Source organism: Simochromis diagramma, unplaced genomic scaffold (genome assembly GCF_900408965.1).
Source record: "Simochromis diagramma unplaced genomic scaffold, fSimDia1.1 OVJJ01000107.1, whole genome shotgun sequence".
NCBI lineage: Eukaryota > Metazoa > Chordata > Actinopteri > Cichliformes > Cichlidae > Simochromis > Simochromis diagramma.
In genome coordinates this window covers 4,538,105-4,563,657 of record NW_024387209.1, presented here as the reverse complement: position 1 = coordinate 4,563,657, position 25,553 = coordinate 4,538,105, and the positions used below count along the sequence as shown (strand labels likewise).

The 25,553-nt window shown below is 41.6% G+C and overlaps 1 protein-coding gene across 7 annotated transcripts in view; it reads right to left on the bottom strand.

The window, feature by feature from the left end:
- Positions 1-25,553, bottom strand: part of LOC120746080 (nck-associated protein 5-like) — a 176,747-nt gene that overhangs the window by 137,383 nt on the left and 13,811 nt on the right. Inside the window, exon 1 of one of the 7 annotated variants that reach the window (XM_040051336.1) lies at positions 7,522-24,087. The exons of 5 other annotated variants lie outside the window; for them this stretch is intronic. In XM_040051336.1, the coding sequence (XP_039907270.1) occupies positions 7,522-7,599 (78 nt within the window). In that variant the 5' untranslated portion in view covers positions 7,600-24,087. Of the gene's footprint in view, positions 1-1,689; positions 7,455-7,521; positions 24,088-25,553 lie in introns of those variants that run through there. One more of the 7 variants, XM_040051338.1, reaches the window with a different exon arrangement.

Below are 25,553 nucleotides of genomic sequence, written 5' to 3'. Positions count from 1 at the left end.
GCCTCTTGACTGGTGAAAGTGTAGCCGGCAGGCGAATGTGGTGAACTGGACTGCACTCAGCTCCCTCTCTCCCTTCTCAGTGACTTTTAACAGAGTGGAGACAAGGCTAGCATCAGCCGCAAACGCTTCTGACAGTGTGCATTAGCCACGTCAGAGGAGACCGGGTTCCCTGCAAACAACACCTTATTATAACGCGACGCACTGCAGCAGTTTGAGGCAAAACAGGTCCCTCCGCTTTTGTTGCCTCCGTTCCGTCGCTTTGTTTGCATATGAGCGAGTTCCAGCACAGGATATTGTGGAGAAACATTGCAGAGAATGGCTTATACAATGAAAATAACCACTGGCGATTTTTTGTAAAATATGTCAGAGAGAATTAAAACCATTTTACAACAAGAAGCAGCACAAACCAGAAAGCCTCCTGTTATCAGACTTGAAACTCCAACCAGGAGTTTCCACCTTTTCTTTTCCTCTAACGTACCCTTGCAGCGATTACAGGAATGGCTTTCTATTTTCAACTTCCTCATCTGAAAGTTACAGAGTTTTTGAGTGGGTTTTGGTTAGATAACTTCATGGTACAGTAGGTTATTGTTTTAGTTTACTGAGTAGCAAAAAAAACCATTGTGTAGGTTAATCAGCATCAGTTCATCAACTAATCAATTAACAATTTCAAAGACATTGGTTGGAAAATACAATATTTAAAATACTGAACCTTCTTCTTCATAGCTTCTGCAGCTTTTGGGCCAAATCCTGATTGTTGGTGATAATTCCTGCACTATCGGTTCTTGACATTGACAGCCTGGAGCTTCTGCATACCCACCTGCTTTTTAAAGACTGACCAATACAACAAACATCCTCAGAGACCAGCTTCTTCTAAAGTTTCAGGGGTAGTTTAGTGAAAATCTGTGTATTTTCCAGCACACAAAGTGGCTCTGAGAGTATCAAATTAACATTTTGGATCCATGGTCCTGCGTTTGACTGAGTTTGCATGTTCTCATGCATGTCTCCCAAATGCTTGACGGAGCTGCAGAAGCTGGTGATAGCCTAGCATACTCAGCCAGATGGTGGACATGTACATGCTCATACAAGTTAGTTGTGCTTGAGTACTTTGCTCGCACTATACGTCTACACAAGTGGCACACCGCTTGGTTACATCCTAGGTTTACCTCTTTCATCTGGTTTAAAGCCAAAGAAATCCCAAATTGGCAAAGTTATATTTTTTTTAGTGCTGTTAGCGTTAACACTCCATCATCACGACAAATGCGATTAACAATTAACCCATCTGGAGCACAGACTGAGTCAAAATCCCTAAATGTCTCTGTCAATGCATTTCGGCCAGTTTGTCCAAAGTTTGTTCGTTCTGCGCTCCAGATGGGTTGAGTGCGTTAAACATTTTAATTGTGTTAACACTGCCTTAACACTGACAGCCCTAATTTTGGGGGGGAAATTAGCTCATCCATGTTTGGACTTCTGTGTTGTATATGCGCAAATCAGTCCATGCATGATTACATTGCTCCACCCGATTATTGGACGGATGATTGTTGGTTGGAAAATTTATACCTATCGCCCAACCCTAATGGCACATGCATACAACTGCAGATATTATGAGGGAGAAGGGTTGACTTTTTGCATACATTTGATTTATTTGCGAATGAAAGCTTTTGAAATGTGTAAAACGCAGGAGATTATTACCTTGATGCGTCCTGGTGCAACAAAGCTTCAGCTACAAACATCTGTGCCAAATGCTCCAAAAGCAGCTTAAAATGAAGTTAAGGTTGCTTTTTCAGATTGAGGTTATTATAATTAAACTAAAACTAAACTAAAAGATAAATAAAATAAAAACTAGAACTCTAGAACTCTAGTTCATTTGAACCCAAAGTTCAAATGAACTTAAACATTATCAAAAAATAACTACAAATAAATAGATAACTAATCTGGAACAAGCAAGCTCACTCTGAACTGAACTAAAAGCCCCACACTGTGATACAAATCAGCATGCACACTCCCGTGACAAGTGTTCTTGTAAATGCCCTGAAGCATTTTGTAGCCAACTTTATTTTTGTCAAAATCTGCTCCACTGCCAACGCTTTTTAGAATTTCTACAGAACTTCATTAAATTTTCTATTCAAACCTGTTCAGGTCCGCTCAGTTCTTTAGTTAAACCGTATTTCCCTGTTTGTTGAAGCCCTGAAGCGTCACACGCAGGTTATCCAGCCACACCTCGACTATACCAACAACACATTCTGAAAGACAATATGAAGCTGTCCTGACGCATGTATGCTTTCCCCTCTGGGCTCCAAACCTGTGATGCCTCACACAGCCGGGCAGGTGATCTTTTGTTTGGGAGGGAGTTGATGATAAAACACGGACAAACACATTAACTCCCAGTGTGTGCACAGTATGAGAGCAAAGAGCTTCAGCGCAGAGAGGAAGGGAACTGAGCAGTGAAAAAGCCGAAGAGATGAATGAGGCCTCAAAAACAAATAAAGGAGAAAAATGAAAGACAACTGTGCAGCAGGCTTTCTCCCCAGTGTATAGGCAAAATACAGCAGCACTATTGTATTGTCTAGCTCTGCTGCTGGGGCCTGACAGGCCCTTTAATGCTGTAGAGCCGTCTGTAAGAGGCTGTCATCAAAAGAAAAGCACAGGGGACCAGAGGACGGTCGGTCAGGGCCGGGCCACTGTGCGGGGACACAACCAGCTGGAGCACCTGGAGCTCAGGGCGGGCACACAAAAGACGCACACACTGATGCTGATGCACAAACACAGCTACACACACGTGAGATGACCATGTGGCGGCACACACGAACCTCTTTTTCAGTGTATTTGCTTGCACATGAGCAAGCAACGATAATCTGAGTGCACATGAATGCTCACATGCTGCACACATAACCAGTAAGAATGTGCGTAATATCACCAAAAACCTGACAGCAGTGGTCAGTTGTTAAATGCAGTTAAAGCAGCAGCTGTGTGGTGGTGACCTCACGGGGTCGTGTCAGTAAATGCATAAAAACAGTGCAAAGAGAGCGAATAATAGTGGTAACCAGGAACTTGGACTTGAGACACTTGTTGAAGACGAGCGGCAACTTTCAGGGTTGAAAAATGAAGCCAGCACAGGGGTGTCAAAAACTGCAGTTCCTTCTAGTGGCCACTTGAGGTGCGATGCGATGAAAATCAATCCCAATATACTTCCATGATATAATGTCAAACTTCACAGCGCAACATAAACACATTTGCAGCCTGACGCTAAAAGTGGTTTTGGTCTTTATGAGTAATTTCCATCTTCGTGACAGCTGTACATAACATGGAAGTTTTACATGACTAAGTAATTTAAAGTGTACGAAAGCTTAAAATTGTTTAGAGTGTGGCCTCTTTGAGCGACAGACAAGTCCTGAGTAGTCTTGTTTAGTGCCTAGTTTGGTTCAGCTATCCAGATTCTCTAATAAGTTCATTGTAATTTAAGTCTGTCTTTAGCTAAACAACATTAGCATCCCACTGATTTCCATTGCTGAGCAGATTCTGTAGGGGTACTGTGCAGGTGAAGCAGCACTTTTGTCCATATAGTGTGTTCTGGATCCTCTTTGGGGACTAAGTTCTACACTAAACTTGTGCAGCCGTTTAATAACAACCACAACTTCTGAGCAAAACACGATTTTTCTGCTGAAATTCATGCTTTTTTTTTTTGGAGCAAAAAAAGCATGAATTTTCTGAACTGTATAACTGAAAGTAAATGATTACCCAGCTTCTTGAAACAGCGTTGTGCTCGCTTTCAAAGGCAACTGTATTCACGACTGATTTTCTGGTGAAGGTCATATAAGAGACAACGACAGTCTGCCACAGATTTACGAGTAACTGTTGGGATATTGAGCAAGACGTGAAAGACAGTAAATCCCGCTTGTGCGACTGCGCATCGCTGCAGCTTCAACAGTTATAATTACAACCATTCTCAGATCGATATATCTGTCAGTGTCTGACAGCCGGCTTCCCGTAGGAGCAGATTCTCTCTCATAAGTGAAAAACCCAACGTTCACTATAACCAACTCACCTAAATCTCTCTGCTGAACAACACTACCTGCCCACAAATTGAAATTTTGCGTATTCACCGCAGCACCAGTGAACACCGTGACCTCAATATTTTCGGAAGTGTGTTTGTGTGCCTGTTTTGGGTGGTAGCTGTTGTGGCGACAGCATAATGTATGCAAAGCTCCGAAGCTGAGTTTCGGCTGTTGAAAGCCAATAAGGCGGTATCAAAACGAGGGCAGAGTTAATTAATCATCTCGGCTTCCTTTTCATGGCCCTCCCGTGACTGTCCCGGGGGCTCGTGTGTGTGTGTGTGTGTGTGTGTGTGTGTGTGTGTGTGTGTGTGTGTGTGTGTGTGTGAGGCAGCAAAAGCGAGGCAGGGAGGCAGGAGGGTGGTGCAGGTTGCAGCTGGGGGTTATTAGCATAAAGTAAAGCCTGCTGCAAACCTCCAAGGACAAAACAGGAAACTAATGACACCAGATTTATTCACTGACCACGAGGAAAGATAATTAAAAGACAGTAGATGACGCTGCGATTTAAAATCATTTACCAACTACGCTTCTTATGACATTTTTTAAAAACACCACATCAGCTCTTCGGGATGCCGTAACCAGCACATTTGAAAAGTCACAGTGGTGGTTTTACTGATTTTGTGTGACGAGAAACGATGCCTGCCATCAATCATCATCACCATCAAACTGTGACTCTGGATGCCGCTGCTAATTAAACATCATACGGGAAAAGCAAAATGTTTTCCCAAAGATTTCATACATTTATATTGTTTTGTTTTCTGAGCTCTTCCTCGAGCCGTCTCGCCGCCACACATAATTAGTTTTAATGTTTTGCAGCTGCGAGCAGCTCATCTCTGTCTCTCGGTGCAGTGCGATGTGGCAGCTCAGCTCCATCAAAACACAAAGGTCGTGTCCAGGCTCACACCCTCGTTTATTCAGTCAGTCGTTCGCTCACTGCCGAGGCACAGGTGTGCTATCGCACAGCTGCTTTTAGGATGCAACAATTGGGACGTGTTGCTTTTTGGCTAAATGCTAATAACCTGCTGTTTAGCACCAAATCACAACAACAGTCACCTTGAGTCGCATTACGTTACACTATAAAGAACTTACAATAACACAGAGAGAAGAACACTAATAAAAGTGTATGGCTGTAATGTTCTGCAGAAATAATTTCTTTAAAACTGCCTCAATCAGTATTTTTTCAGTTCCCACCCTCACCCCTAGAAATAAGCTAGGTCACTAGCTTTGGTTTGGGAAAGGCCTCATCGTGATACTTGTGAGAGGAGCTGACAACCAGAGAAAAAGGGGGAGGGAGGTTGGGGTATGAAAACAAGAGGAAATGTGTAACTGATGCAAGTAGGCATTTATGACCAGAAGGGGAGTGTTTGGGGTGTGTTCCAGCTCCTGAAATTCAGATAAATGACCTCCAATATATAAGCCATGAAATGCAAAAAACTACTTGTATTAGCACGCTTGGTTTTAAACCATTAGCAAGTCACAGTTTTCAACATAATAGCTGCTTCCAGCAAGTCTTTCCATCTTGCATAATACTAAAAAAAAATGGAAACGATTAAGGGAACTGATACGGTACGCTTATTATGGTCCGCCTGGGATTATGTAATGGATGAAAACATGCAAAACGAGATGGATATTGAGTACAGAAAGGAGCTTTTTGTCCTTTGTTATATCTTTATTTTCATTATGGCCACGGGGCAAGCTTTTATTTTGGCAGCACAGTCATTGCCAGCTGAGGAGAATAAAGAAAAGGAAAAAAAAAAGCACTCCTGGTCTTTTAAGGTGCTTCGCAAGCAAACGGAGCGCAAAAAGTCAGCATTTGCTCTCGGCCTCAGAGCGCCTAATGCTTTCATTCAATTGACAGTAAAAGCAACGTTAACGGGGAAGAGTCGCTCGTGGCCCTGACACAGCTTTATTTTGATTTAGGCTTTGAGTACATCGTCAGTATTGGAACTGCAGTGGTGAAATACTGAGCGCTATAATGCAAACATTGATGCCGCGTTGCATAACAGCCAAGAAGAAAAAGAAAAAGCAGGACGTATTCTGCAAAATAAAAGTCTTTCAGGCTGGAAAAAGACTCGTGGGACTGAGTGTGTGTGTGTGTATGTTTGTATGTACATGTGTGGAGGTTTGGGATTGTTGGGGGGGGGGGTTTCTAAAAGGAGCACAGGGAGAGATCTGGGCAAGGAAGAGTGAGAGAGTGAAATAGGATGGAAAAATGCAATCATGCATCGCGGCCCTCTCCAGCTCCTCGTCGTGTGTTGCTTCCCCCTCCTTCCCCTCCACGAGCCATTAGTCACTATCCAGCTCCTGTTAATGTAATTAGATAAAGGATATATGGAGTCTCGGAGCTCAGCGGAGACATTTGTCTGCATAATTGTGTCCGAGCAGTGGCCGAGGCTAAGAACCCCTGGATTTCCACAAAACACCTCTGGCTTACTTACCCAGAAAAGGAATTTACAGAAGGACAGAGAGAATGAAAGAAATAGACGGGTAAAGATTAAAAATCCTCTCTAAAGTAATCCGTTTTTTACAAAATATCTGTTGCTGTGTTCCCTGTTTTCCTGCCAATCCATTAAGCACTGCATGTCTTCCATTTCAAAACGTATAAACCCATCCGAGAGTACAGAGAGTCAAGCATCAAAGAGTTGTCATATCTGAAAGGCATCCTCCACCAAAAGGTGGTGTATTTTTAGATCTCCTGTTGCCAGAAGAAGTTCAAATGCTGGATTCTCCTCCCCAAAATGCAAACCCATCACCACATCCTACTAATAAACTGTCACATGTTGCGATCCATCTCAACCACATGGGGTAAATAAGTACAGATGGCAGCAGGTCCCCTGACTCAGACCTTCTGGAGGGGTATCAGAAATGTAAAACAATCTCAATTCTCGCATCTAATTAGTAGTAGTCATAGCTTGCCAGCGAGTGACCTACATATGAAACACGTAAAGTGTTGGAGATGCATGACGCGCTGCCGAGGACTCCGGCATTCCCGTGCACTTTGCGAGGCTTGGACATGCACACAGTGAAAAGCAAAGAGAGACTCAAAACACTGATTCCTCTTTTTGATTAATCGTCGACAGTCCAACAGAGAGCATCCTTAGAGAGCCACATACATTTAAAAGTAGTCAACAAACAGCCACTTTAGCCGAAGACCAAAGATGCAAATACAAAACGCACACTCCAGATTTGAACTACTATTTCCCTTTGCTCTCTGCTTGGCTTTAACATTCCCTCCATCAACATCTCTCACTCCTCCCTCCTGCACTTCTTACCCAGGGCAATTCCTGCCTCCTGTCTGGGGCACAAGCAACATAGTTGGGTTTGGAGGGCAGGATGTTAGCCTGATTATCACCCAGTCAGACCTACATCCAGCTCCAGACAGCCTTCCTCTTGCCCCAGATACTTCCTTTGCTTGCGGAGGGTTGGAAAGGAGAGGGGGGGGGGGGGGGTGAACGTATGGACCGGCACTCACCGCGAGGAGCTCCAGCAGGGGGATGCTTCGGACCCTCCCGCTGACCGACACAACGCCGTGGTCCACGAACTGGCTCATCCTGCGCTCGCTGTCTCCCGTCTGCTCGCTTCCTCTTCTTCCGCTTGGTTCCACACTTCTGCCCTAGCTGAGTCTCAGCTGCTGCCTGCCACTGGGTGTATGTGTGTGTTTGCATTCAGCGGTGTGTGTGCGCGCACGTTTGTGTATGTGTGTGTGTTGGAATGATGATGCAGCAGGCAGTCGTGCAGCCCTGGCAGCAAAGTGCCTCTTCTGAGTTCTCTCCTCGGCGAGGCCACATCGGCATTTTGTCAATATTTAACCAGCAAAGTCAGGCTGGATTAAATCACCTGGGCAAGACCTACAGCACATAGTTACCCAGGAGACTGTGTGTGCACTCATGTTTACATGTTTGTGGCTGAAGCAGTGAATTGCTGGTGTTTGTGAGTGCGTGTGAAGACATAAAACATTAACTCATGTCATGCAGAGGAGTCTGATTCAGACTCTGAGTTGGCGGTTTTGCCCGTTTTTGGCGACTCCAGCTTCAGACCAGAAACTCACACTTCTGCCACTTCAGTATTACCACTGCTGTTACCACCGCTGGCAACAATCTTAGGCCATGTAAGTGTAAAGAGTGAAGCACCTCTCTGACTTTCGCCTAACGACCGTTTCTCAGCATTACAGCTCTTATGACTTGTGAACTCTTGCAGGAAACTACTTTGTGCCGATCTGCAGACATTTTACTTGGAAGACATGTAAGCGGAAGGTCAGAGGACAGATCCTGTCTTTATAAACCACTTGTTTTTATCTACCTTAATTAACAAGGAGCAAAAGTTTTGGTACTTTGAAGCTTTCTGGGGACTATTTGCAATTCACTGCCTATTGACTCAACACATTCGATGAGAATTTATTTGCATGCAGGTAAAGCAACAGCCTTGAGAGCAGCTGAAAGCAGACACAAGCTGACATGCAATCTCAAACTGGCTGGCCATTGTTTTATTACCTTTTGTAATTTATCTGCATTCAAATACAATAACCGGAACAGGAAGTCTTGGCCTGGATTTCCGTTGGCTACAGTGCAAGTCCTAATATATTGGCTACTGTCTCGATATTGATTTAAACACAGCAGTAATCTTCGTTATTTAGCCACAATATTAGATGATAAGGACACTGGTCAGAGGCAACATTTGAACATCTGCATTTTTAGTACAGTTGCCCTGATAAAGCCCATTCACTGTGGTCACATGCTTAAAAAACAGTTACTTAAATGTAGTTTGGACCCTGGAAAAGTATTCTAGACCTTTGTTTCCAAGGTACGTGACAATCTACAGCTCAATCTGCCAAGGAAGATCACGTGATCGCATCAAAAGGTTCCACAACAGCCTCTAAACTGACCTCTGGGTTAGATCGTTTTCCGTTGTTTTCAAGATCCCGAGTCAGCTTCTGCCGCCTCCGCTGACCAGTTTCCTGAGTGACATGCTGAGAATGAACTTCAAATGTCAAGATGGGGGTTTGGATTTACTCACAGTGGTTTGGTCAAGTAGGCCACACAATAGATAATGGCAGTTCTCTCATTCAGAGTGTAAAAATGTGGAAGTGGTTTCGGGGGAACTTCTACATTTCTTCCTAAAGTGTACACCGAGCATAGTTTATTTTTGCATACCTGGTTGATGTAGTTCCTATCTGGTCTGTAGGAAGTTTCAGTAGATGATTCTCAAACTTTAACCATTTAATGGTGTCAACTACAAAAACGTTGACCACTGAGTCTTTGTCCTTTTTGGAAAAGTTGTTAGAAATTGAGGGGTGTAAAAGTTTGGACTTCTGGGTATGAAAACCGGGAAATTATTATTAAGTAGAGCCGACCGATATATCAGTGGATATTAGCAATTTGACAATATCAGTGTCTGCATTTATGCAAAGCAAAGAAGAGACCGTGTTGGTGCTACATTGCCCATAAGAGAGCACTCTGCAACTTTTATGTTCACACATGCTTGAAAACACCACGAACACAACAAAAATCTAATCTAAGAAGATTTCCGTAGAGCATAACAGAGTAATCCCTGGCTTGTTGTCACAATAAAGAAAAAAGGTATTTTTTAACTATACTCGCGTTTTATCTTAGCAAGGACTCATAAATAACAACTTTTGGGGAATTCTTGATTGGTTTTGTGTGTCTGAAAGAAAAAAATATCTGTTGATCTGCTAGATTGGCTTTAAATCAGCAAAAATCTGTATCTGTCTTAAAAGTCCTATATCAATCAGATTCTACTCTTAAGTAGACAGTTCACATACTTACTATAAATCTTGCACCAAGGATTGAACTCATAAGATCAGCCAGGCTTCAATATTTCAACCAGCAGTGAAACTATATAACGTATATACCACAGACCATATATATATAAAGATAAACGTTGCTACCTTGACTGGCTGGCAGATCTCAATTTAGCCTTTTTGATGTTCACAATCTTTTGGGTGAGGTTTGGAGCCAGAAGTTATCACTTGTGTACAAACGTGTACAGTGTTGAGTTATAAGTTAATGCTGCCAAGCTTTGTTAACAAGCAGCAATCATTTTGACTATATATTTAAAAAATCTGGTGTTCAGTGACTCTAGGATTTATATAAAAATTCACCTCTTGTACAACAGCCATAAAGGGGGAAATGAACTACAGACACCAAAATGTTTTTGTACCAGGCTAAAAACTTGTTTATTTCTGCCTTAACATTTGACTTTTCAACATTAGAGCCTATGGGGGCTGACTCACTTCTGGAGCCAGAGGAACTGCAGTCTTTGGCACTTCCGAGCTGACTTTAATTTTCAGCCCTGGCAGTTGCTGCTTGGTATAAATTACATGAACTTGAAGCTCCAGTGGGACTATTTCAGAGGAGTTTTTCCACTGACATCTCCTAAAATGACATAGTTACATTTTGCAAATGTATAAATCACCAAAAAAAAGCATACATGTGCAGTTTTACAGCTGGCATAGCAGCAAACCATGAATATGAGTCCTGCTCCTGCTGACCTATATAAGCTATGCTTTTTTTTCCAATAGAGAATAAAGCTCATGACCTTAAGCTATCACTGTGATTGATGGGAGATGAGTGGCAGGTGGTGCTCCTGTTCAAACGAAGATTACAAACTCATCAGTCATCAGACGCCTGGGCGAGCTTCGCAGAGGAATTTATGACATCTGACAGAAGCTTCACACTGGCCAGGTTTTATGGAGCAAACAGAGGTGATGCAGGTGCAAAATCATTGCCCTGCCCAAAAGCATTCCTGCAGATGAGTAACCGCTTACCATCAAAGCAGTTTTCATTTGGTAATGGAACTTTAATTAAATAGAAAAGTACTTTGAATTCTATTGTGGTTTTACTGTTGGTTTAGAGATGAGTTATTTGACTGACGCCAGTGCTGCCAGTCATCTGTTCATTGAACCAGTGTGAGCCATTACACAATACAAAGCTATGCAGAACACATAATGAACATTTTATCACTTAAATGAGGATCCATGTCTCTATAATAAAGACAGAGATTTTCATAATGCATCCTTTGGCAATTTAGGGATGCTTCATTTGTCAGTGAAAAGGCATCATGACACTAATGCCCATATAATGGTTTTGGTCTGGAATGGTCCGAAAATTGAATCTGGATGGGAATGACTGAATGTTTTAGTAATAGATCTTTAGCAAATGAGACAGTCCATTTGTCAAAGCTCCAATGAGATTAATGGTGAAATAACATAAATATAATATTATAAATTAAGGCCAATTATTGTGTTTGGAATGGCCATAAAACGGCAGTGAGGTAGGAATTACTAAATAATTTACATCATTTATCAAGTTGGAAACTATTTGCAAATTACAAGGTAGTCAAATTCCAAAGCGTGTGCATCATGTATGAATCCAATGAAGAAAAATCAACCAGCCCCCAACACTTTCAGTTTTCACCTTTAACCCTTTTCTCCAGGTGCAAGGAAGCTCCGTAGGAACTCACCCGACAAGCCAGACCAGTATAGGTGCGACAGAGCGCTCAAGAAGGCAGAGGGTAAGTGATTCAGAGGTCATTATGGCCCTTCACGACCACCAACCAATGCAAAGAGCAACTGCAGACTAAGATCAGAAGCAGAAATTCACTAGTTTTCAATGTTTTTAAGACAATAAATGGAAGATTAATGAACAGTAAAAATAACTGCTGGCTACAGCCCCTATTGAAGGATCAAGCAACAACTCTTTGTCTCCGACTAATGAATTTTACTACTAAATATGCACCAGCTATTCATATACTATTTTATCAATATGTTTTTCATCTGTGAGATGACCATGAGCCAGCATTTTCTGATAGATTCAATCAAACATAAACACTATAATCCATCCAGGAAAGATAAACTTTATATGAGCTGAACATAGCATCTGGGTATAGAGAGTGAAGACCTGCTTTCCTCTCGTGGCACCTTGCTACTGGATCACTGCGGTATCCTATCTATTCCTGTTGCTATACACAGTGGTGTTTTTCTGCAGGTTAATCTCATAGTTTAATAGATCAGTTTTGTAGCACATTAGAACCACATTATCTGCTGAATCAACTTCAACTTATATTTATACTATTCACTCACGTGTGTCGTTAGGGATATGCTAGCTTAGCATAGCTACCTTATCTCTTGGCCAAATCACTACTAGCATATCTTCCTCAGTGTCAAGTGTTTAGTTATTCTTTAGGCTCCTTTAGTAACAATGACATGTGTAAAATAATGTAGCCTGTTCATAGCTTTGGACACCAGGTTCAGACCCAGCTCCACAGCTTTAAAAATCCTGTAGCTAGCCAGATCCCTGTAGTCAGTGCAGGCAAAGATAGCTTAGCCCGCGGATTGCATTTCATTATTAGTAATTAGAAACTTCAGGCTCTCTTTGCTTACTCCTCACCCCCAATAGGCTGCAGCAGATGGCCATCCCATCTTAAGCCTGGTTCTGGCAGAGGTGTCTTTCTGTTCCCGTTAAAAGGGAGTTTTTCCTTCCCACTGTCGCCAAGCACTTACTCATAGGGGGTGGTCTGATTGTTGGTTCACTGCCTTAAAATATAGGTATGCACAGTTATATATTTATACCAATCTATTTATGAATATACAAAGAGAATTAATCATAGGAGATGGTTAGTTTTTGACATTACCTATATTTACTGCTTTTGTGTTAACGTTTGTGTCCCAGTACCACGCTGGTCACACATTGGCCTTAACTTATATACGAGTGAGTAGCATTAGCAATCTATAGCCAAAAGTCAGTGTTGTTTATATTTTTTAGCAAATCTGAAAGGAAGTACACCACTTTGTCTCGTGTGAGTGAAGATTTAACCCTCCTGTTATGTTGCGGGTCCGATTGACCCAGAACAGAAGAGATGTCACATGTCATCTGCATTGCTACAGAAAATGAAAAAAATCTAAATTATAAAAGAAAATTGTAAAATAATCAGTGCCAGTGTTTCTGACACTTTTGGATGAGTAAATTTGCCCCGGGTCAAATTAAACCAGGAACATAATTGGTGTTCCTGGAAACCAACATAACAGGAGGGTTAAGATTGGGTGGGCCCTGTAGAATTTTCTGGTTTTTAAGTGGGCCGCAGCTCTCTTAACTGTTCATTTCAAGAAACTGTGGTCTCTTGTGAAATAAATTAGAAGATAAAGCAGGGTACACTTTTGGGCGGGGCTATTTGTGTTTGAATTCTTATCATTTAAGTCTCAAGTTCTCGAAAGTGAGTCAGACACACACCTCACCTGTGAAATCTGGTCTCAAAGGACAAATATGTTGACAGCTGTTTTCTCTTGCACTTTTTCAAGGCGTGTCACACCTACAAACAAGGTTTCCTTTGGAACTGGTTAGTGACACACTATCTTAGGCCGACCGTAACATGTGTCATCATGAGCTTCAATCCTTATCTCTTAATCCAACCAGCAAAGTGGAAACTGAAGCAGAAATCTACAAGTTAAAACAACATGAGTCAGAAAATGCCAAAAAACAAGTGAAAAAACACTAACAGGATGCAAACCATGATCTCCTATCAGATAAATCTGTGGCTAAAATGGGACCTCTGTCTCTGAACAGACTACACTGTGGCAACAACAAGCCAGCTCCCCACATTTAAAGCCCTGGTCTTGGGAAACCGTGCATGAAAGAGCCCTCTCAGAGCCCAGCTGAGGGTTTGGCTCAGCGTCCGATGAGGAGGATGTGATCACAGGGCGGCCTCTGTGCAGAAGAATAGCCAGGACGCGCTGCCGCACCACCTTCTGCCTCCCACACCCACACCCAGTCTGCCAGGAGGCTATACAAGGAGCTTGTCCCCCCGACCCCCACCCCAGCTGCAAGGTGAGGAGGTGGGTTTCCTCTCTGCTGACAGATGCAGCCCCTCCTCAGCCTCCTCTCACTGGGCTCTTAATCTGCACGTCCAATCCTGTTAGCCGCCCTCTGTCAGTTTCAAACCCAAACCTGCAGCACCAGTTTGATCCAAATATGGTGCCTCATCTGCATACGATAAACAAACATCCCTGGAGATGGGTGGACGAGGTGGAGATCCCATGCCAGGTGGACGAGGTTAACACCGTGGGTTAAGCCCTTCTGCCTGGCTCATGTTTCAAGTTTGTCTGCTTCTGAGAAAAGAGTATGCATGTTGGGAGCCATGCAGTAGACACTCTTTAAGCTACATACAAAAAAACATATCAGAGAAAAGGCTTATAGGTCCGTAACAGTTCTTGCTATTCAAAATTTAAAATGACTGGACCCAACAAGAGCCAGCTTTCCTTTGATGATTTCAAACATGACTTCAGTTTTTTGAAATATAAATCCATTTTCATTTTGTGGGCTTGTAAAAGTCAGACGTTCATAGAGGATGAATATGGTGAGGCACGCTGAAATCAAAGCTGCCGCAAGTTCACTGCATTTAATAACATTTCTCCACAGTAAAATTATAATTTTTTCAAAAGACCAAATTTATATGGACTACACTTTAAGTTACTAGTTCCTGGTTGCTTAGTGATGTAGTTTCCCTCCTTGAATAAGCAATGGAAATAATGGCTCTGCTTATTAGATGGCAAGGATCTGTTAACTGTTTTTTTTTTTTTCCAATCCTTGACTAAACTGGATAAAACCCATTGAGATGAAAATGTCAACACAAATGCTGCCTTTCAAGTCATCTACTTGTATTACTGACTCCCTATTTCAATAGAAAAAAGTAAATTAGCTTAAAACCTACACCAGCTTTGTATAAAATTCCACTGGACTTTCTTAATTCTTCATGGAATAGATTCAAAAAGGTGCTAGAAACAGACTTTGGTCCATGTTGGCATGACAGCACATCAACTGCTACAAATTTGCACATCCATGACCAGAATCTCCCCTTCCACAAACAGAATTGGACTAATGGATAAGGCACTGGTCTCCTAAGCCATGGATTGTGAGTTAGGGTCCCCTCTGGGGAGATTTCCAGCAGCGTGGCACAGTGGGATCAAATACATCTTCTGCTAGGATAGGACTTTTGGATAGCTGGCCTTAGAAGTTATTGTTGGAAGAAAACAGCTCATCATCATTTCTAGTACCTTGTTGGATTCCCATTTTGTCTTCAGAACTGCTTTAGTTCCTAATGGCAAAGATTTAACAAGGTGCTGGAAACATTCCTCTGAGATTTTAGTCCATGTTGACATGACAGCATCACATAGTTGCTGCAAGAATCTATTGGACTGAGATCTGTTGACTGTGGAGGCCATTTGAGTGGACTCATTGTCATGTTCATGACTCAAGTTGCTGTTGGAAGACACCGTCAGAAGATGAGTACAAAGTGGCTGCACAGTGGACAACAATACTGAGATAGCCTGTAGTGTTTAAACAATGCTCAGTTGGTACTAAGGGGCCCAAAGTGTACCAAGAAAATATCCCCCACACCAGTCTGATACTATTATCTTAATGTTGCTACAGAAATCAAGACCAGGTGAGGTTTTACCTATCTTGTCCTATTTTGGTGAGCCTGTGCAAATTGTAGCCTCAGTTTTAAAGCACCTGGTGTGGTCTTCTGTTGCTGTCAAGGTGCTCTTCTGCATAGCTTAGTCATAACAAGTGATTATTTATGTGACTGCTGCCTTCCCAAAACAGTATGGCCATTGTCGTGTGACCTCTGGCATCGACAGCAGATTTTCTCCCAGAAAACTAACTGGATATTTTCTCCTTTTTTTGGACCAATCTCTGTAAACCCTAGAAATTGGTGTGTGGGAAAATCCCTGCAGTTTCTGAAGTACACAGAACAGCCCATCTGACACCAACAACAATCCCACGTTTAAAGCGACTTAAATCACCTTTCTTCTCCACTGGCTCACTCATTCTGATGATTGGTTTGAAAATCTCTAAGCCACCTTGACCATGCCGGCATGCCTAAATGAATGGAGTTGCTGCCATTGATTCGATTTCTGCATTAACAGGTATGCCTAACAAAGAGGTTGCTAAGTTTATATATTGTGAATACATATGTTATTTTACTGGATTCTTGTTTCATGAATAAATGGGATATATGATTCAAGTTTCAAGCTTTGGTTATACAAGCACAGTTTGTGAGACTTAAAAAAATATAGATGTGATTTTTTTTAAAAAGACTAAATGTTGCATGACCAGGAAAAGCATAACTCCTTTAGGAAAGCTGTGAACATCTGATCTGGTCACACTTTTAAGTGTGGTATAAGGCATAACAGTGGCACAATCAAAGCCTTATGTGCAGTGAGACTGAAACAAATAATGTTTTTACCATCAATCTCCTTGAATAACTAATAATTTACTCCTAAAATGTGTGACTTGCTTATCTTGATAAACTTCCACTTGAGTCCAGAGTAAATTTGTGGACACAACGAGTGGTTTAACGTGTTTGATTGTGTGGGCAGATAACGCTGGCTGATAGAGAGGAGACTGTCCTTTCTTTGTCTGTGCAGACTTCAGGCCTCTCAAAAGACCTCTGTTTTTCTGGCACTGGGCTCCAAAGAGGGGAAACCACAGGCTGAATAGAGATTGGTGCAAAGCGCTAATGTTTGGGGAACAACGCATGTGACTCTGACAGCACGCGGCCCCGCTATCAACTTTGATCTCACTCATGATTGGAAGAGGAGAGCTCATAATTGGCCCCTCAACTCAAAGGACACAAAGGATGGTCTCATTGGACGATGGATAATGGACGTCCAATTACAAGGGCTGGCAGTGGGCCCTGGGCAAGAGGGGATGCACACAGAGCAGAAAACTCACTGTCACTACAAAGTAAAAACACTCTTTAATCAAACTGGAATGAACCCAAAAGCTTCCTCTTTTATTTTCCGACTGATTATTAAAGCGCCTTTGATTGTGCGATGAGCTATAAACCTTGAAGATAGCGCTGTTTACAATGTGGACCTAGGTTCAGCAGGCAAACTGCACGCAACTTGTGACACGGCTCAGAGATTTCAGTAAGGGGGCACTTGAGAGGTTTTCATGCCAAGCTGAGAATAAGCAGGTCATTTAGAAAGCCTGGTTCATTATCACCCAAAGCAAAACTAGGTTATCTTTTGTTGCTCACCTGAAATAAATCTGTAAACTGTACTTGAACCTCTGCTAAGAGCAATGAACTCATTTTCTGACATTATTTGATAAACTAGCTCTCGAGGACTAGAGTTGGAGACCCATGATCTAAGTCAAGCTGCGCGCATGAGCATGCCCTGTCTGCAACATGCCTCTTTGCAATTGGTTACTCGATTAAGATTGTTGCCAAGTAGTTGTATTTTGATTGTTTTCCAAAATAAAAGCAAGATTGCTGAGCCATGTATAAAATTCCAACTAGATTACTATTTATTGAGGAATTTCTGCATTTCTGTTTCAAATCTATGAGGTTTTGGCTGGACTGTGATTGTAAGTAGTTAATGTAAGTTTCTGTTTAATACGAATTTCTCTGTCTGTAGACAGCAACAGATTTGCAACCTTTGCCATATTATTACAAACAGATTGTCAAGTAATTTCCGACTTGACCCGATTAAATCACAAACCGACAGCAGAAAGACTGTCTCGTTCTGTTTTATCACCATGTTCATACATCAGGGTTGCTTGGAAGCAGCCATTTCAAATATGAACAAGATTTCGAGTTCAATGCACACGATCCAACAGTCTCCAACCATGTTTTTTTTTTTAATCTGCCAGTGCCACAAAGTCATTTAACAGCCCGGCTACATCACTTCGCCTATTCCTAAGTGCAGGCCCCTAAGTGTATGCCTTGCACTAGGTTACCCAAGAGTATCCAGCCTACTATCCATATTCAAACCATTTGCAGTCATAAAACTGAAACTGTTGATTTAGGACGCCAGATGAGGATACCAGACTCACTTTTATACTTATTTATCTACAACCACACTTAGACATTCTTTTTTGGGTTATCAAAATGTATAACGTGTCTTTGTGAATTATCTGTCAGATTTGAAACGGTATATGGTTTTTTTTGTATATGATGAAAAAAGAGACCCTGATGTTATAATGACTATCCACAAAATATTAAATAATTGCTTTAATAAAAACATAAGCTATCTATTAACATTAATATTCTTGTAACTTGGAGGTTGGAAAACCAGACGATAATAATTATTAAACCAATTTTACAGGCAGATGGAGGCTGTTTAGTCTTATCCACAGCGTGTGGTGGAATATGGGGGAAACCTCTGGATTTCAGACTGGAGTCTAGGGAAATGGCAAGGTTGTAATCGCTCATCATCAGGCACATGAGAGCAGAGACGTTCCCATGAGACAAGAGCAGAAAAACGCCGCTACTTCAGTCTCTCAAACTTGACGAGTGTCTCAGAGTTTGCTGGGTTCCCACACCCTGCGGCCCCGTGGCTACCCACGCGGTGAGCCCAGGTATGCACGGTATGTCACCTGGCAGCTGAGGAAGCTGTCAGAGACCCGGCCGGAGGCTGGTACACCCCTGCCGAGAAACTTCATTTAAGCACTCAAGATAAAGTGTGTGAGACTCTGAGAGAAAGGAGCTTTCCAGTCCGACAAGAAATCTTTTTTATGTAACTGGCTCCCACCCAAAATGTCCAAACAGCCTGGGCTTCAGAACCACACTTTACACCAGTTACTCAAGAATCAAGCTGACAGACTAAGTGAGCACTAAGTGAGCACTCGTCCCATGAGCCTGGCACCCTGTAATACACATGGCGTGAGAACGAGGCCCACGCTGGGGACGGCATTGTCGGTGGATTTCTACTGTATAATTACACTCAATTAGTTTGAGCTGCTCAGTAATAATATCAAACCTCTCCATTTGTCCGCCTGACGATGTGGGAGCCAATCAGATTAGACTGAGCATTTCTTCCCATCCAGCTAAAAAGCCTGCTCCCCTGCTTAGTTTTATATCTCCATTCTGCATTGTAACAACCAGCTATAATAGGATGAGGGGGGGAGAAGGAGAGGAAATCCAGTCTTGCCTAGCGGACTCCACGCTGGCATGCCATCTAATTCATTTGCACTTAAATTTAGCATAAACCAAACTAATTTGTCTGTTTTGGGGTTTGTTTTGGGACAGTTTTATTGTCTTATTTTCGCCGTTGGGGAATGAGCCAATGAAACAGGCCGATACAACAACATGGCAGCAAATCAGCACGTAAAACACTTTATACGAGGAGGCGGCTTGACAAAAGCCAGGGGGATTTAGCTAAAATCCAAATACTTTGGAGATAAACAGGAAAGCACTACCACATGCTGTTTACTCAATACAACTCACAACTATGTAGCAAGCGTTTAATCAGTAATGTGGAGCACTTGATTATTAACCCTCCCCTGCGGAGTGTTTTCAATTTGGCCTTTTGTTATCAATTATCTCCGAGCATGATTGCACTGCTGCGCACATCATAAATGCTGGCAGGGAAAAGAGTGTGGAAGAGAAAACAGGGACATGCTCTCACCAGTTTAGGCATCCTTGGCTATTACTTCACTGTTTTAGGAAATGCATTAGACACTACATTTTAGACAGAAGCACATGAGGGTCTTTTGTTTGGGTACAAGTGAGGAAGAGAATTGGCTTTAAGCAATTTCTGCAGACATGCACTAAAACAAAGCAAAGAAGACAATGATACTGAAGTGCATTTTTGGCAGTGTTGAGCATGTCAGGGGTCAGGTCCATTGTGATGTTCCTGTAAATCTCTTCTCTAATAAGCACCAGTTTGGTAGCAACCTCCTATAGATAGGGTTGGGTTGTAAATAAATTATAATAAATGGAAAAATAAGCACATTTTCAGAAACTAGATGCTACTTGTCAACGCATGTCTTGCAAAAGCTGAGCATTTGGCCCTCACTATCATGTTGATGTGACGAGCTCAGGATGCACCTGACGGAGAACCTGGGGATATTGCACAAACAAAAGCATACCCAGATTTATCTTCTATTTCACGCTAAATAGGACCATGGCTTACAAAATTAAAGGTACACTGTGTAAAATCTCACCAGTAGATGTGACTTGGAGATTGCAGTCAACTTTCTTACCCAACCCAATTCAAGTGCAGAATCCTACCATACAACCACTATTCATCTGTAGTGAGTTTAAGGTGTCAATTCGCTCTTTACCTCAGCCAGGTGTTCACATCTGTTTACTTTGGAGGAGGCTGTAAAACTTGTGAAAGGAGTCTGATATGAGTAGATGAGTCAGTGAAGCTCACTTTTCACCGTTGACAGTGAAACGAAGGTGAGTTGCTGAAGATATAATTAACTTTTCTGTTGGTATGTGCTGCTGCTTTTGTCTGTGTTAGCCTCTGTTAGCGGCTGCTAGCCTCTGTTAGCTGCTGTTAGCCTCAGTTAGCAGCTCATTATTATGCACGTTAAAGAGCCCTGACTTCACTGACTGTATCTAACAACATGTTTTATGAAATAGGACTTGAAATGAGCGATTGAGACCACAAACTCACAAGGAACATATGGAAAGGAAGTGAAAAGTAGTGATTTTGTCTTAGATTCCTATACCATCATTCTTCCCCTGCTGAAAATTAGAAATACTACAGGTTTAAAACACTTCAATTCTTAATTTCTATATCCATCTTTTATATGTAATCCCCTACTCCCTCAAGTCCAAACCAGATGGTTTCCCATGAATGTCAAGAGGTTAACCAGTTAAAACTAGGGCTCAATGCTATGAGGTAGTGATTACATACATGTGCTGTTGATTCAATTTGGCCTTTCATCTCAGGCTGAATATACAAGGTCTGTGTTGTTTCCAAAAAACAATTCAACAGTGAGACCAGGTGCACATAGGTGTGAGAGCGGGCAAAGCTCCAAGCAATCTGCCAAGTATTTTCTCTACATTCCCACTTTAGATGAAGTTTGTGTACACTGCTGAGCAGAAGCAATCACCGCTGTGATGACAGCAATTCAGGTGGGGCACTTTCACCAAAGAATGACTGGAACCAGATCAGGAATAGATTTGCATCGGCTGATAACCTCCAGCACATTTGGAGCCTCCTTTTGAATGAATCCCGTTTAAAGCCAGATTCACAGACTTTAATTGAAGGAACATATCTGTGCTGCACACTTACTAAATATATCCTAAACTCACCTGAACTGTAAAAGTTTTTCATTTGTGTGTTTTAAATTAAGATAAAATGCAACATTAATGGTGTACAACAAGCAGCAACTCCTGGGTGAAGAATGGAAAAATAAAACCAATGCATATGTGCCAAAAGATGCAAAAAAAAAAAGCGGAGGGGGGCCCTTTAGCCTCGTTTCAAAAGCAAGTCAGTCCTCACAGATTACCACATTAAAATGCTCAGCTTTACAGCAGAAATAATTATGTTTACAGCCTGGAACAAACTGTTTTGTTCTCCATAGGTCATTTGTACATTCGTGCAGCTGCACAAGGTGTGAGTTCCATCACTCAACCGTTTAAGTGTTATTATGGTTATACATTAATGGAGGTATGGGCATTTTGAGTGATGGATGTGTAAGCTGCTAGCTGTCTGCTACACATCCCCTCAGCTAATTGAATTAACTGAACAGGACTTTTCAACCTTGTTTGTCGTGTTGGTTTCTTTTAGAGTAAGTTTAATGCAGTTATCTGACAAATAACATAACTGATGTGCAGTTAGTTGTCTTTGCTCGAGCTTTTGTGAGTGTGTTTGCAGTGACTTAACACTAATTCCTCAGTTCACCTTTCCACTAATGATGGTCACATCTGGTCGCTGTTCAGCACCTTAAAATGAAACCTTGCACCCCAAAGGATACACAGGTATGAGTCCTGAAACATCATCAAACACAATCTTATTTTCAGCACCTCAATCCTCAGACATGATAATGAACCACACCAGTGTGTTAGACTCCACTGTGTTGGATAGACCTCTGACTGAGGTTCTGTGATGACCTACTTAAAGCTGGCTGGCTGCAGATAGCAGCAGCAGCTCACGGACCGTCCACGGCCGTCGGGCTCACCGTGCACGTCCCAGCATGACGAAGAGAGTCTCCTCCGCAGGCGGGCATCAAATGATAAAAATAAATAGAAGCACAGAATCAACCCAGCAACACAGCTGTTATGTAATTCAAATGTTGCCCCAGTTACTCGCGAGAGCTGCTGCTGCAACTCTGGGCCATCACTGAGCTACATAACCTGATGCAGATTATATAGTCCAACCCAAACTGTTACATGAATAAAATGCTGATAACAATGACTAAGACTCCACTCCCTGCACATGCATTTACAATACATCAAACACAAACATAATCAGAAAGACGGAAAAGCTCGAGCTCTGAACAGCTTTCAGCAAACAAACTCAGGAACATGAGTACGATGAGGAAACACGGCGCATATGTGACATTCAAGCCCCCTGATTGCCAAATTACCCACATTGACAGAAGCTAGGCCATGTAATCCATCCAAGAGGAGCAGACATAAATATTTTACCTGTTCCTCAGCTGACATTTGGCATTTTGTCTTCATTTTTCTGTTGCTAGTGTGAACTGAAAAAGCCTTCGGGGGCGTCCCTCAAGTGGAAAATGCATTTCATCATCACAACAGGCCATGAAACTCAAGCTACTTTCTGCATGAAACATGGGTGTAATCTTACATAAAGGGGACAACTACTGGTCATCTCTCTGGGATTAATCTGCAGTCACACAACCAGCAGAGCCTGATTTTTCAAGTGACACAGAAGGAAAACGAGGGCATGAACGCTCATGCCTGTCGTCTGACGGAATGTCAGAAACCGCCTCTTGTGTTTTCTCAGATGCCTGAAAAAATAAATGTATCGGAGCCTCATATCCTCCCAGGAAAAGGAGTGTTTACAGGACTTAGTGAGTTTATCTGTGCCAGGGCCAGCTGGGCCACAAGGGCCATGGACAACATGTCCCACATCAAGCACTGGAAGGATAAAGACGCAGGTCGGCCTCGAACTGACTGACTTTCGGTCGAACAAAGCCTCATTTAACTAAAGGCATGACGGCACGGTCAATAGCAACGTGCAATATGTGCATATTTGAGTATCGAGCGACATAATAACCCTCTTCTTCAACTTCAAGATTTGCTCCACTTTTCATGGCATGGAATCAAATCTGCTGCAAACTGCCACCAGATCTACACTGGACCTTTACCAAAAATGCTCCAGGCGTCTACGTGTCCCACTACTAAAGCAACCCAGTGCTCCTTCTGCTCCTGCTGCCCTGAGTAGGAATAAATCATTAGAGAGAGAAGAAAATAGTTGAGTTGGAAAGAAGGAAACCAATAGGAGAAAACAAAGACACAAAGTGAGAGTGAAATTAACAACATACCAAAGGCAGAAAGAAGCCGATATATTTAATAAAAAAAAGGAGAAAGTGGGAAAAGGGAGAGAAAAAAAATGCATGCATGGATAGTTGAGTGGACAAATGTGAGCATGTTGAATCATAAAGCCATATCACAAACATGACCCAGATTCAGGCTCACAGTAAATCAGGCCGCTGTGTGTCCAATTTAAGCAATTAAAGCCACAGTGTGTCTCACATCAGCCCGTATCGGCACGTCTGGAAGTTCTCTAAGGATCACACGTTCAGCGAAAAACAGACATCATCCAGTCATCGTGTGCTGTGTCAAAGGAAGTTACATATTCACAAAGCTAAACCGCGGTGAATAAATGATAAACCAGGAAGTGTCTCGCCTTCCTAAGAGGATTTAAGTGTGTCACCACAGTGAATCTTCGACATCCTCAACTCTCAGTTTAAGAAGTAAATTACTGACAGACTCAAAGGTTAATGTCAGATAAAATCAAGACCGTTTTCTGAGGAGCTACTTTTTCTTAATTGTCTAATTTACATTGTTGTATATCACATTCTTTCAGTCACAGATTTTCCTGCATTTCCTTGATTAGCAACAACGATTCAGTGAGGACAGTGACTGTGGACATCTGGATGTGAAGTGACTGTAAAGGTGCTGCTGGGGGCAAAACACCGACTGTTATGTAACGTCGTGTTAGATGTATTCATGGATAGATAAAAAGTATGGAGGGCCATTTAGTTTAGTTTGGCATAAATATAATTTTTTGAAAAAAGGAATTATTCATCTCATAATTTCATTTCTGTAACTTTTATTAAGGTTTTTTTTTTCTATACTTATTTATTTTTAGTTACTTATGCATTTCCCATTTATTTCTATATTCTTACAATATTTTGTTTGTTTAATTCTCAATTTTATTCATTTCTTTATCAATCTATGTACATTTCTCTAATTATTTCTATCAGTTTTTTTATTTATCACTTATTCCATTCAATTTGTTTTTAAATTCTCCTCTATTTTTTACATTTCTAAATATTTTTCTTTTCTTTTTTATTATTGTCTTAAGTATTAATTTCCATTTTTCTATATTTAGATGCTACTAACAGTGAGCATAAGTGCATAAACACTAAAAGGGTCATTTTAGTCCGTTGCTAGGTGGTTGCTAGGCAACATGTTGACGTTAAAATATATCATACATAAGCCAAGTTTTGAGCATATGAATTCGATTTTATTATTGTGAAGTTAAACACAACACTTTTATAAGGTTTTATAGTTGCACAAACACTAATAAAGGGTCATTTTAGCCCATTGGCAGGTGGTTGCTAGGTAACATGACAATGTTACAAAATGTCATACATAAGTCAAGTTTTGCATATATAAATTAGATATAAATTAGATATTACTATCATGAAGTGATGCAACGCTTTTATAAGGTTTTGTAGGTGCCTAAACACCAAAATTTGTAATTTAAGAGTGGCAGGTGGCACACATCACAATATGCGATATAGATAAGAACCTTCAGGGGTCTAGGATGTATTTCACACCTCAACTCTTTAACAGGTGAGAACAGTTTGGTTTAATTTAAGTTTGTCCCCAAAGTAACAGACGTATACATAAAGACGTATAAATAAACTTTTTTTTCTTCCAGGGTGTATTTATATTTACTTAAATTCTACTTATTTCTGTTTACACTTTCACCATTTCTTGTCGTCCAAAGAAAAGACTGTAAAACTACAGAAATCGATAGCATGTTCACTGGTTTCTCCTGTACGGACTCTAATGACTGAGGCTCTCTTGCAGGTCAGGAGTTGGTAAAGAAAGGTCAGCAGAAAGCTATAAAGTCAGGTCAAGTCAATAGAGTGTGTAAACATGTTTCGACTTCTTTAGAGACTGATGGTCTGTAACGCAGGCAACAAACTACAAATTAAACCCCTGGCCTGCAGCATAAGCATGCATACGTTATTTAACGGCTTTACAGCGTTTCGGGGTGTGTTTTTTGTTTAATTGGTTAGTCACATGGACAAACTGCAGCTTTAAACATTTGCCATTTCATTTGCAACAAACGTGTTCTTGATGACTTCATCACTTCCTATATCTTCATGCTATTTTAAGACTCTTTGATTTATTATTTCCTGTGCAGTGACTGTACTGTATGCACCGAAGGGGGGGGTAAGCTTCTCTTCTCCCATGCAGACACAACACAGCAGCCAGTTAAAGGCTGCACTTGACATTCCAAAGAGGCTCTTTCGAGCAGATTCA